General features: G+C 38.2%; 1 protein-coding gene across 2 annotated transcripts in view; it reads right to left on the reverse strand.

Moving 5' to 3' along the window:
• The window catches only part of LOC126380624 (ralA-binding protein 1), a 21,711-nt gene continuing 9,421 nt past the window's right edge, over positions 1 to 12,290 (reverse strand). Inside the window, exons 1-8 of one of the 2 annotated variants that reach the window (XM_050030161.1) lie at positions 11,944 to 12,001; positions 11,338 to 11,554; positions 8,080 to 8,189; positions 4,613 to 4,764; positions 3,838 to 4,018; positions 3,271 to 3,395; positions 2,409 to 2,592; positions 1 to 1,458 (exon numbers count right to left, since the gene is read on the reverse strand). In XM_050030161.1, coding sequence (XP_049886118.1) covers positions 769 to 1,458; positions 2,409 to 2,592; positions 3,271 to 3,395; positions 3,838 to 4,018; positions 4,613 to 4,764; positions 8,080 to 8,189; positions 11,338 to 11,554; positions 11,944 to 11,973 — 1,689 coding nt within the window. In that variant the 5' untranslated portion in view covers positions 11,974 to 12,001 and the 3' untranslated portion in view covers positions 1 to 768. Of the gene's footprint in view, positions 1,459 to 2,408; positions 2,593 to 3,270; positions 3,396 to 3,837; positions 4,019 to 4,612; positions 4,765 to 8,079; positions 8,190 to 11,337; positions 11,555 to 11,943; positions 12,002 to 12,290 lie in introns of those variants that run through there. The other variant, XM_050030160.1, reaches the window with a different exon arrangement.

Below are 12,290 nucleotides of genomic sequence, written 5' to 3' on the forward strand. Positions count from 1 at the left end.
TTTCATAAAACGTTTTTATTGATAGTTTCCATTTGTGATACGCTTAAGATGATAAAATATTTAAGATCACAATTATTGAGACTATGTTACACCTTACAATGCGATTTAAGTTACATGTGGAGCTCTTTAAGTAACAATACAGCAGCATGTACTAAAAATCAAAACTCGTTCTTCCATCAACGTAGTTCATCTATTCCAGAGAAACCGTGCTCCTCACATATCAGTAAATGCTGCTAAATAGTTGCGTATATTTAAGTGGAATATTGTGTTAGCCGTACTTATACATTAACTGTAATCCAGAAACCTCATTTCCGTCTTAAATTAATTTACTAAACTATTTTAAAGATACGAAAATATAATTAAAATTACACATTTTACACAGTGCAATAAAATACGAAATAACATAATTTGAATGCATTGTCAACTTCAATTTTAGTTAAGTAATAAAATCCAATAAATATGCCTCTGCTTTTTTACAGAAGTGAATTATTTTCTAATTTATGACCATAAATAACTTGTACATTTTGTATACTCAAATAGTAGTAGAACACGCTCACTTTTCCGCTATCATTTTAATTTAGCATCCAGAATTTCAAATATGTTGCTTTTATCTAGAATGACTTGCGTGTCCAACCACCGTACCTAATGGCGTGCTAACATAATTTTGACATTTTCACAATTCACTAACTCGAAAATAATGAGAATTCTTCTCTAATCGTCATTAAATCTAAAGTCAACAACAATAAATAACGCACATAACAAAAACAATTAAGATTTAGAAAGTATTTCTTTCAACGCCAGTTCAATTTTCAGTTGTATACATGCGACTCGCTCTTGGAATATCTGATTGATCAAATTCAGTCTTTTTTGTTCCAACATGGTGTTCTCCTTCATCAGTCTTTGCCTCAACTCTTGCTCTTCTGGGGAATATTCTCTAGGCTCCTTACAGTTTAGTAGGGAACCTTCCTGCTTGTTTTTCAAGGCGACGTGACTCCTCAGTTTGACAATTTCAAATTGCTCGGAGTTGATTTTCGCCTGAAGTAACGACTTTAGTTGTAAATATTCTGCATTTTCTAATTCTAGTCGAAGGACTTTAAGTTCTTTTTCTGTGAATTTGGGTTTGTCTTTCGCGGGTTCGTTAGGAGATTCGGTTTCGGCGGGAGATTGTTCGTTCTCTGGCTTGAAATCAAAATTGTCTTCAAATTCTGCTTCGAAGACTGGCTCAGTGCCGGCCTGCGGAGATTCTTTGGTGTCTTGGAACGCGTCTGCTGTCGCTGCTGCTGTTGATGGCGGTGTAGCCTCCTCCGGTTCAGGTTGTGGAGGTGCAGCAGGCGGGGTGTCTTCAGGTTGTGACGGTCGTCTCTTGCGCTCCTCTTCTGGTGGTTTGTCGTCGACTGACGGTTGTTGCGGCAATGCATTACTTGGTTCGACAGACTTTTGCACGGAACGAAGTTTCCTCTGAAAACATATATAAGTCGTAAAATGTGAATATTTACAAGAACGAGAGAAAGGAGGTTATCCTCCTGGGGGGAAGAAATTAATTAGATTGATTTTATGCCATTGACAGATTGGTGGAAAACACTTGATAACTGGATTGTGTAGATATAGATAAATCCATTCTGTATCATTGCATCAACAATCTAGGATCGATTAGCGAGGATAGATGAGAGCTTATGGGAGTATATGAATGTGTCATCATCAATAATAAAAAATATAAATTTCTATTAGCTACCTTTTACGGTTCAAAATATACATCCCTTCAACCGCTATACACGTTATTTGTGATTTTGGCTGTTCACAATTAACTTGACTTTAACATACTAATCGCTAGTGATCAGCGAAGACAACAAATAACACTTTTAATAATTTATGCATATAAGTACCGTAGATAAAGCGCGTCATACGTCATAGCTGTACAATCGTATGCAGCGTATAAAATCATCAAAAAAACGTAGGTACGGTCGCCATCTTAGCATCTATATAGCGTGTGGTGATTCGTAACGCGGTAGGGTTATAAAAATCCACATGTTGCCAGTTCGTCGCCTAATCGGGTACTACGGAATGTCAATTTTCGTCCCACTTGAACGCTCATGTTGAATCTACGGTATACTTTATATCAAGAGTTTATTGCGATGAAACGGTTAAAGATCGGATTGCCAATCTATCCTGTTCGATGCGTTAAGGTCACGGGCGCGGCGATCAGGTTTGTGTAGTCTAATAGCAAATTGGTGAGCCGTAACCATGCTAACCACGATCTTGAGCGAGTGGGTGTGGCGTAACCATAGTAACCACGATGTCGAACTAGTCTAATAGCGTCGATTTTGCCGATCCCGATGTGAACTTGACGCGTCGGTCTGGGTGGATTGGGTAGTATAATAGCCAATTTAATTAGGGTTCCGTTTCGGTACCTTGAGTTGCGTGACAATGCGCTGCGCTTCCCACAGCTGGTGGTCGCGCGCCTCCGTTATGAAACCCGCGTGCATCTCCGCGTGGATCTGACTCAGCAGGGACTCCTGCTTGCGAAGCTCCGTGCTGATCTCCTGAGCCGACTCTGGGAACTCCGACGGCAGCGTCAGCAGAGGCGGGACGTATCTGTACATAACATCAGCTCACGACTATGTCAGAGGTACCTACATCCATAGCAAGATGAATTAAGTACCCCCACCTCACCGAGCTTTCTGTTACTCCAACGTGATAGGTGGTGAGCCGTAACGCCATCTATAATGATCTTTCTTCAAACGTGATACTGGCAGAATTGTGACCACAGAAGCCATTCATCAAGAATTGAATTGAATTGAATCTATAATGATCTAGTCAATTGTTAGTGAAAGCCATGGTATAATAAAACAAGATATGCTCAACCATATGAAAAGCCGCCATTGCTAGCCATTTGATCATAAGTTAGTTACCATTAAATTGGTATCTCCAACATTGCAAGGACTTAAATTTTATTATAATGATAATAATCCACTCCGGCCTCCTTTCAACTAACCGGACTATGCAGCATACTCCACTACGCTGCTTCAATTCGGATTGGTGAAGGTGCTTGGGCTTCCTCAAGCCAGAGTTTCAAGCCGCCCAAATGCCTCCGATATTAACGTGAGGTAATAGCCGGGACCGATGTTTTTACCTGCCCTTCGAAACACGGAAGAGATCGGAATGACAGCTATTAGTCACTTTGGTTTTGTACGCAGTGTCTGGGATGTGCTATAGTGCCTAGGAACCTGGCCTTACGAGTTAGGATATAAGTAGTTATAAAGAAAAACTCACTTTGCGAGTTGGGCATCTGGGAACAGCTTGTCGGCCTTGGTGATGAAGTAGGTGAGCAGGTTGAGAGACATATTCAGTGCAGGGCCCATCGCAGTGGCTATCGTCTGAATACTCGCATGGTTCACCTGAAATTGTAACATAAAAAAATCATCATCTCCCTAGCATTATCCCGTCCGCTTACCTAGCCTGAAGATTGGACAGGTTCGGTTTTTTTACAAAAGCGACTGCCTGTCTGACCTTCCAACCCGCGAAGAGAAACCCAGCCCAATATAGGTTAACGGGGAATGTGGGTTTCCTCAAGATGTTTTCCTTCACCGGTGAGCACGTGATAATCATTTGTGATCCAAACATGAATTCTAAAACAAATTCGACAATCATTGGTTTAGAACGCTTCTACCAACTGGGCTACCACGGGTTAAAATTATAACATAAAAAATGACAACTTTAAATACGTCGGGTGCAAATACATTCTATCGCTCACGGCAGTTTGGCCACCAATGCCATCATAGGGGACTCGCTTTACCGACAAATATGTAATCAAGACAGTTTGTATGACAATGAAAGCACCTGTTCATTAGCGACGACGTTCTCGAAGTGCCTCATGAGCCAGCTGAGCAAGCTGTGGTTGCAGGCCGGCAGTTTGGCCACCAGCCCTATCATCGTGGATTCTCGTTGCGGCTCCGCGATGGCCGTTGCCTGTTCAAACTGCCCGTGTAGCTCCTGGGTTAATATCGACTCTGGCAGTTCACTGTCGAAAGAGTAATTCTTTAGTAAATGAAAATAAAAAAGTTACTATGCTATTTGCGCGTAATCTAGGAAAGTGCGAATCAACAGGACGGAAATACAGAGTACAGCCGAGTACGAAAGAGACATACAGAGAAAATATACTATTCTGACAGTGACGCCCGCACCTTAGATTGCAAAAAGTTAGCGTCAACTGTAAAGTACCTAACCAAATAAAGCAGGGCATAGTTAAACATAATCTGGGGGGTTAAACAGGGCAAACCAAAGCAATTCATCTAAAAAACCAATATTGCTGTTTGACATTTGTGTGCATTGCGCACTTATTTTACTTTATTAAATGCGCCAATGACAAATTGAAATATTGCTTTTTAGAGGAATTTTTAATTTTAATCCCCAATACAACAAACATTTTCTTTTCAGGTTATGCCAGTGGGTCGCAGGTCACAACACTTAACATGTATTTAAGTATTTGACTGCCAAGCAAACTTCAATCGAATTGTTTGATAATTAGATTTAATTTTCGCTAGCCTATGTTCGCTCCTTGTTTTTTTTTTATTGTTGGTATGTTAAGTTAGTACTATTGTTATATTATCGTCACCTGATAAAACTTTTAAGTATAGCACAGGCGACGGGCACATCCCAGTGATAGGGGAAGGTTGCATCTCGATCAGTGTAAAGTTTCCGTAGTTGCTGCAGCTTGATTTTGTCAGCATCCACGCGGTAAATCTGGTTGGACTTCAAACCGTGGGCCTGGAAAAAACAAATGTAGATAAGGTGATATGGACTTCCGAATGCACGTTAAGCCTGGTTATTAGGTCAGACCTGGGGGCCTCAAAGGCCTCAAAGGTTCGATGTGGCCACAGTGTTAACCGGAAAAAAGGATAGTGAATTGCAGTGTTACATAAAGGACGCAACCTAATAATCAACACTGCACCGTTTGATAGTTACTGCATTAAAATAAATACGTAATACAAATTGTATGGAAATTAAATTCACAATTTTCACAAATAATTAAATAACATGCAAACGTAATTTGACACCAAATAGCCGTAATCGTGTGGTGACACCAACAGCAACCGAGAATTATGTGTCGGATTTCATAACGCTATCTCGCTTTGAGGGAAAGAGAGAGAGAGAAGCGTGATCATGCGTATTCTATTCTACTTTAAGTAAAGGACGATGCATGACGTTAACAAGTAGATGTTACGAATACAAAAGCCGTGTTAAAGAGCTTTAGTGGCTCAATAATAAGTGTTGGGTTGATGGTGTTTCTTGCAGGAATTACTGTACATTTCGGAAATTAAACCACTTGATATCACGTTGCGTTGTTTATTTTACGAGATCTTGTCAGAATTGCCATAGACAAAAAATATTTTTACTTTTCTATTTGAATGGATGATTGATATAATACTAAGGTGGGGTATGTGTGTCTGTATTAATTTAATTTTACTTATTTATTATATTTTTACATATTAGCTTTAAGCACGAACAATAAGTAAAAGCAGGATTAGCAAGGTCGGTTATCAACCTTACAATAGTTGACAGGTAAAATTCGAATAACTTATTGCAATAAATTGTAAGATGTAACGACGGCCTGAGCGACTTCTCTGGACGTAAAGAAAAATTAAAACTAGGATTCGCAGTGTGGCAGAAATAATAAGGGAGCCGAATCGAACCTATACATAGAGAGATGTTCAATAGATACACGATATAATTATGTGAACAATAGATCGCACCATAGCATTTCGATAACACATTCAATTGAAAAAAAAATCGCCTCGCTTGTCATGTTTATTCACTGTTGATTAATACTTTAGCGTTAAGATGATTTGATACGAAGCGATACATTTAGTTACTTCGTAAGAGCTGCAGCCTTTTGTAAACGAATTCACATAATTTACAAATAACATTCGCATAAGCACTGTTTTAGATTATTATTTATTACATACATTAAGCTGCTGGGCATAGACGCACCCCGGACGCTCCAAACAAAACACCTCGTTTTACACAGACACTATACATTGACGTTATCGTACACGCGCATTGGTGCGTTCGCTCATACGATTGAAGACTAAAGTAAGACCGAGGGGGGTGAGGTAAACCTAACTCAGCCGCTGGTAGGGAGCGGAGAGTTACCGTTCTATACGTAGTATTATTCCTTATTTAAATCGTTAGTTAGAACTAGTGAATAGTTATAATGTTAAATGTATAATTTATGCATCAGTTCACATAGCAGGACGTGGCTTGCGCTACATCATTAAAATAGTATTATGTGAATCGCTGGAGCGGCAAGGAGGTGGAGTAGAATTTTCCTGTTCGCGCTATATGGTTACAAGGTGAGTTACAAACCCAACTACGCCATCGCAGTGCAAGGTCGCAATCAAAAGTGTACTTGGTGAAAAGATTGTAAATAAATATCACAGAAGACAAAATAAATCGGATTCGCATCGCATAGGAAAATAAAGTGAAAACAACATTTCAGTTTTAGTCGCTTAAAACGTTATGTATCAAAGTATTTAATAATAAAATATTATGTTGTTGCTGTTGGATACCCATACATACATAAATTCACACCCTGATCTCTAAAGGGGTGGGCAGAGCTACAAATAATATTTTTTTCTATTTTTTTTCGACCCAAGAGTCGCACTAATATAATGAGTGCGCAGGTTGGATCCTCTGAACTAAACTTGGCAGGTTGAATCCTCTAAACAGACATATTATTACATTTTTCTTTAAATTTATAAATGAGTTAAAAAGAAAACATTTTTTGTCACCTTTAGATCTGTCTTTATTTAGTAATCGGAATTTCATAATTTATCTTCGACCTAGGAAACTACCCATATATCATACATACATAACATAAAAAACCTATATACGTCCCACTGCTGGGCACAGGCCTCCCCTCAATCAACCGGAGGGGGTATGGAGCATACTCCACCACGCTGCTCCAACGCGGGTTGGTGGTGTTTTTTTTTTTACAGCTAATAGCCGGAACTAACGGCTTAACGTGCCCTCCGAAGCACGGAATCTTCTTACTTTTTCGTACAATCAGGTGATTCAAGCCTGAAAAGTCCTTACCAAACAAAGGACAGTCTCACAAAGTGATTTCGACAATGTTTCCATCGGGAATCGAACCCGGACCTCCAGATCGTGAGCCTAACGGTCTAACCACTAGACCACGGAGGCTGTTCTAAACCCAAACATCCCAACCCAAATATCGATCATGTTAAAAAGGACACAATCCCACTGTCGTAATTCACGAAATGCGCGGGAAGACAAGCACCTGACAGTGTTTTTATTCGCTCTCAGAACAGCTTAGAACACTTGCTTGGCGTATTTATGAACATTTCATTCGCTTTCATAAGTAACACTCCTCGATTCTTGCACATTCATAAATTGATGGTACGCTAATAGACATTCCGGCAAATCTACAATAATTCACGCCAAAAAAAAAAGCTAATAGACATACGGTAGACAGAAGAAACGAAATAAACAATGTTGTTTGTATGAAACGGTAGGTAATTACCGGGTGAGCCCTCAGCACTCCCCATTTGTCCGGCCAAGTAGTTAATGTCATTTACAGCAAATCTACAATAAGTCACGTCAAAACAAAAAGAAGGTAGGTAATAAAAAAATGTACTGCATAAGTTTTGCGAGGATGTTGCATAGTGTTACCATATACAAGTAATATTATATACAGGGTGCCAGTGACACCGTGATGAAAACTTTTTTTTCGCCGTCGTAAAAGTATGGAACTGAAAATAATTTAAAAACCCTAACGATTTTTATGAATTTTGCGACAGAATTTCCACTTGATATCAACTCAGAATCATGGTCTGAATCATCTCCTTAGTATTCGTTACGGTGTCACTAACACACCCTGTATGGATATACTAACGGGACCAACGTGCCATCCGAACCACGGATCATCTACTGTCGGAAAATCGGATGATCAGCCTGTAATGTCCTAATCTGGGCTCGAACCCGGGACTTTCGGATCGTGAGCCCAACGTTCAACCATTAGAAAACGGAGGCCGTTTTGAAAAAATAAAAAAAGTTAGGTACCTGTAAATAATCAATGCTGTCTCTCACTAGAAGAGGTAGACCAGTGTCGTCGTGACATCGTGACCTTTCCACAGACTTCTGTAGAGGAACGCCGAAGATTGGTAGCGCCACTGAAATAACCAGAGCGTCCACAGGTTAATACTAAAGCAACAGACAGATAAAACTAACTAATAGATAAATATATATCACCTTACCAATAAACAAGCGATGAACGTGTGCATAAGAATTTGACAACCAAGCAAAATTCACTCAATTCGAGTGACAATTGCATTTAATTTTGTTTGGCTGACAAATAATTAAACACACGTTCACTGCTTGTTTATTTTTTATTGGTAAGGCGGATAACGTACAGTCATGAGCAATATAATTTACCCACTTTAGGACTCTGTCGCACTAACATATTTGACATTTAGTGAGACTTACAGTTAAATTTATCAAAAAGTTAATGTGACATGGTACCAAAGTGTATACATATTAATGCTCATGACCGTACTTCTCTTGGGTAGGTCCCATTTGTTCCATAGAACATGACGTCATCGGACAAAATGAGACTTTTTTACCCATTATTATGTTCTATGGAACTATATAAAAGCATTTCTCCCCCGACATTTATAATTAGTGAAGTCATAGAACAAAATGGGAATTGTCTTTTCCAAAATTGTTCCATGTTCCTAATCTCTCTGGTTGAATATCAATGTTCGTGCCAAATTCTATGTACCTACAGAAAGGTGTCAATATTTGACTTTGGTATTCAAAAAATAAATAATCGAAGAAGGACGTGAATTTAAGCCGAAGATAATATGGATAGAGCCTCAACAAGCAAGTACAGTTCAGATGTTATAGAAGACTCTCAAAGTATTTTGTCATCAGTTGGCAAAAAAAAAAACACGATTAAAAGAATAACAACAACAACTATCACTAGAGTCTCTACACTTGTTCTATGGAACATATTGAAATAAAAATGTATTAGATGTCCTATAGAAGAAATAAAAGTAAAAAGTCTCATTTTGTCCGATGACGTCATGTTCTATGGAACAAATGGGACCTACCCCTTCTCTTCTGCATTGTATTAGCATAAAGCATAGTATTAGCATAGGTTCGAATCTCTATCATTGTGATTACTTGTTTGTTCTGACTGGGTATAATTTTAGGTATATCTGTCTCGCGATCGCCCGCGACGTACATAATTTTGCTGTTGGTTAGTACTGTAAGAATCGATAGTAAAAATACTATGTAAAAATAGTTATAGAGATTTCTGGCGTATCTCAATTAGGTAAAAAAAAACAATGTTAACAAAATTGCCTTCGTTTAACCTTCTATTTTCGTGGATAACAGACGTATAAATGATGACCTTTTTATTATTACACCCTGGCACAATAATGTTCCACCTATTATTAATCTGGTCAAAATAATGAGAAGCAGAGTAGCAACATAATTCTATACATAACCGGATCCAAATGTCAAAGAACAATAATTTTTATATATGTTTTTGCCACTACATATTACATACATTATATTTTTGAATAATTATGTAGGTACCAGAGTAATGAGAAATTAGGTAATTATCACGTTAAATCTTGACAGACGCCATCTATATTATTTTTGGGGAACATAGTCTGGAAAGGCCCTTATTGTATAAATGTAGTCTTTAGAAGTCAGTTATTAAATGAACTACATACTCTATGGTAATTTGTTTAAACAAATGAAAACGGGAAACATACCATCTATAGTAAATCCGGTCAAAAACGGATTCATGGTAGGATATTATTTAAAAAAAATAATAGAGAAACTTCACACAGATCTGTACAGTAAGATGGTTGGGAATTAAACATTTGTTACACGGTAACAGGTGTTATCTTTGGCCTTGAGGTGTGTTTTGGTATGCTATTGGTACAGATAATAACATACATGACGTTTTTATTATCACACTATCAACACGCCGTGATGCACGCTTTTATTTATGCAGCGACATTTTAGGTGTCCATTTTGAGACTATCCCTGTTGGCCTGGGATAGAATGCGGCTGCCCAAAGGCCCGACTTATTTTTTTTACTGGCCTGATTCACCTAGTAACGCTCTACAAAAGTTCATACCCTCGTGGCGCTACATCGCTTAGAGCCTGAGTTATTTTAAATACTAAACCTCAGCACAAAACACCCCACCAAAATACAGTATGAGATACAGGTGTAACGTGGTTGTAGAAGGTATTGATTTTGTTTTTGTGACAATAATAAGCATAAGACGACGAAAAAAGCACATTTCTGCTATTCCTGTAAAATTTTAACGCTTCGGGCAACCACAAATTTAATTTTCACTTGATTTGATAGAAATAAAACTAACTCCATCCCTTTTTTGCACCTATTGTGAGTGAACGACGGAACGACTTTAAGAGCTGTCAAAATAAAATTAGGTTAAGTTCGTGCTAATTGGAGATGACCTTAGAATGTTTAGTACGATCTACTCTGAACCGGCGTGGGTGTATGATACGATTGTTGAATGTGGAGGACGCAGGAGAAGTGTGTCAGAATCGACGCAAATGGAATTTCATAGCCTCTGCTTACCCCGGTGGGAAATGGGCGTGGGTTTATGTATGTAAGTTATGTCCTTGTTTTGAGACTCCAGCTGCATTTAGCAACATTATCATTTCGGGCAAGTAGTAGAATTCAATAAATTGATTTCGTACTCTATCAAGAATCATGATGGATTACTTATATGTAGGTACCCATATGGGCGATATGGTGATCAAATGCCATAAATCCACAATAATGGTTCGTAGCAATAACGCAAGGCAGGCCATCTATACCAGGTACCAAGTGTGGCAAAGTTTACGCTTTCTGGAAATTATGAATATTTCGGCCGGCCGATCAAAACAACTTGCCATAACGTGTCTCAATTAGCCCCGCATCCGCCCCTATTCGATATTATCCGAAACTTTTATTTCGGATTCGGTTACGGTTTCGGATGATTTTTTATATCGAATATCCGATAGGTTGGGTTACGGTTACGGAGCTCCTTAACATCCCTGGTTTTTAGATCAAATCATTGGCATGAGATGCTTAAAATAGAAAAGTCAGGATATTGTATTGATCGACAGGGTGGCTTTTTAAAAATTCATACCCGTAATTCCGATCGGTGTGGGCAGAGCTTTATGTCATCAGATGAGAAGTGCACTTGCACAACATTCGGTAGGTATTAACTTCTTAAGATGGTTTATAATAAATCATATGGTGACGTAAAATAAAGGTGCATAAATGCTTACCTCCAAGAGTAAATATTTCTTCGAAAGGTACGCCAGAAGTCACTGTGGATGGAACTTTCGTTAGCTTCTTGTCTTTCTTATCTTTGTCTTTTTCCTTAACTTTTTCCTTTTCCTTATCTTTCACTTTGTCCTTATCTTTATCTTTTACCTTTTCTTTCTTTTCATCTTTAAGCTTCTCTTTCGATTCTAATTTGAATTTTGCTTTTTCCTCCTTTTCCTGGGACAAGAAAATCCAATATTTTATTATTATAACTATTTAGGTACACACAAAACACTTTCCATAAAATTAAACGTTTTATTAAATTAACTTTTCTAACGTATTTCTATGTATTATAAAGGCCTAACAGGACATTTATCACAAGGTAACAGAGTTTTAGATAAAACTGGAAATCGATAATCTTTTATTCATTGTTATTGTCTGGACATTTGAATAATATTTACAAATGTCAGCAGTTACTTAATGGGCACACTTTATATAAATACGAACAAATAAATGTTGTTTAAAATAAACAGGTCGTGACATTGAATTTGAGAATATATTAATACAAAAAGTAAATAAAACCACAAAAGATTATAAATCAAACTTTTATAAAAATTGTTTAGCACCTTGGTAACAACACACCGTAGGTGATGCATGGCGCTGTTTCGAAACGCGACTGAGTGGGCTTCCTTTGTATACTGTTTACTGACCAAGGCCACAGCACTAAACATTGAATTAGGTGCGTGAACAACCGTTCGGCCGTAAAATTATTTTTTCCTGTCACATTTATCTATGCACGACTTAGTTCCACTGTTTCATTTAGTGACCTTTTACTCGTCATTACAAATTACTTCATACATAATCTCACGCCTATTCCCCATCGGGGTACGCAGAGACTATGGAATTGCATTTGCTTTGATCCTGACATACTTCTCTTGCTTCCTCCACATTCACCATTAATTAATGAGTAAAG

This window comes from Pectinophora gossypiella, chromosome Z (genome assembly GCF_024362695.1).
Source record: "Pectinophora gossypiella chromosome Z, ilPecGoss1.1, whole genome shotgun sequence".
NCBI classification, from domain to species: domain Eukaryota; kingdom Metazoa; phylum Arthropoda; class Insecta; order Lepidoptera; family Gelechiidae; genus Pectinophora; species Pectinophora gossypiella.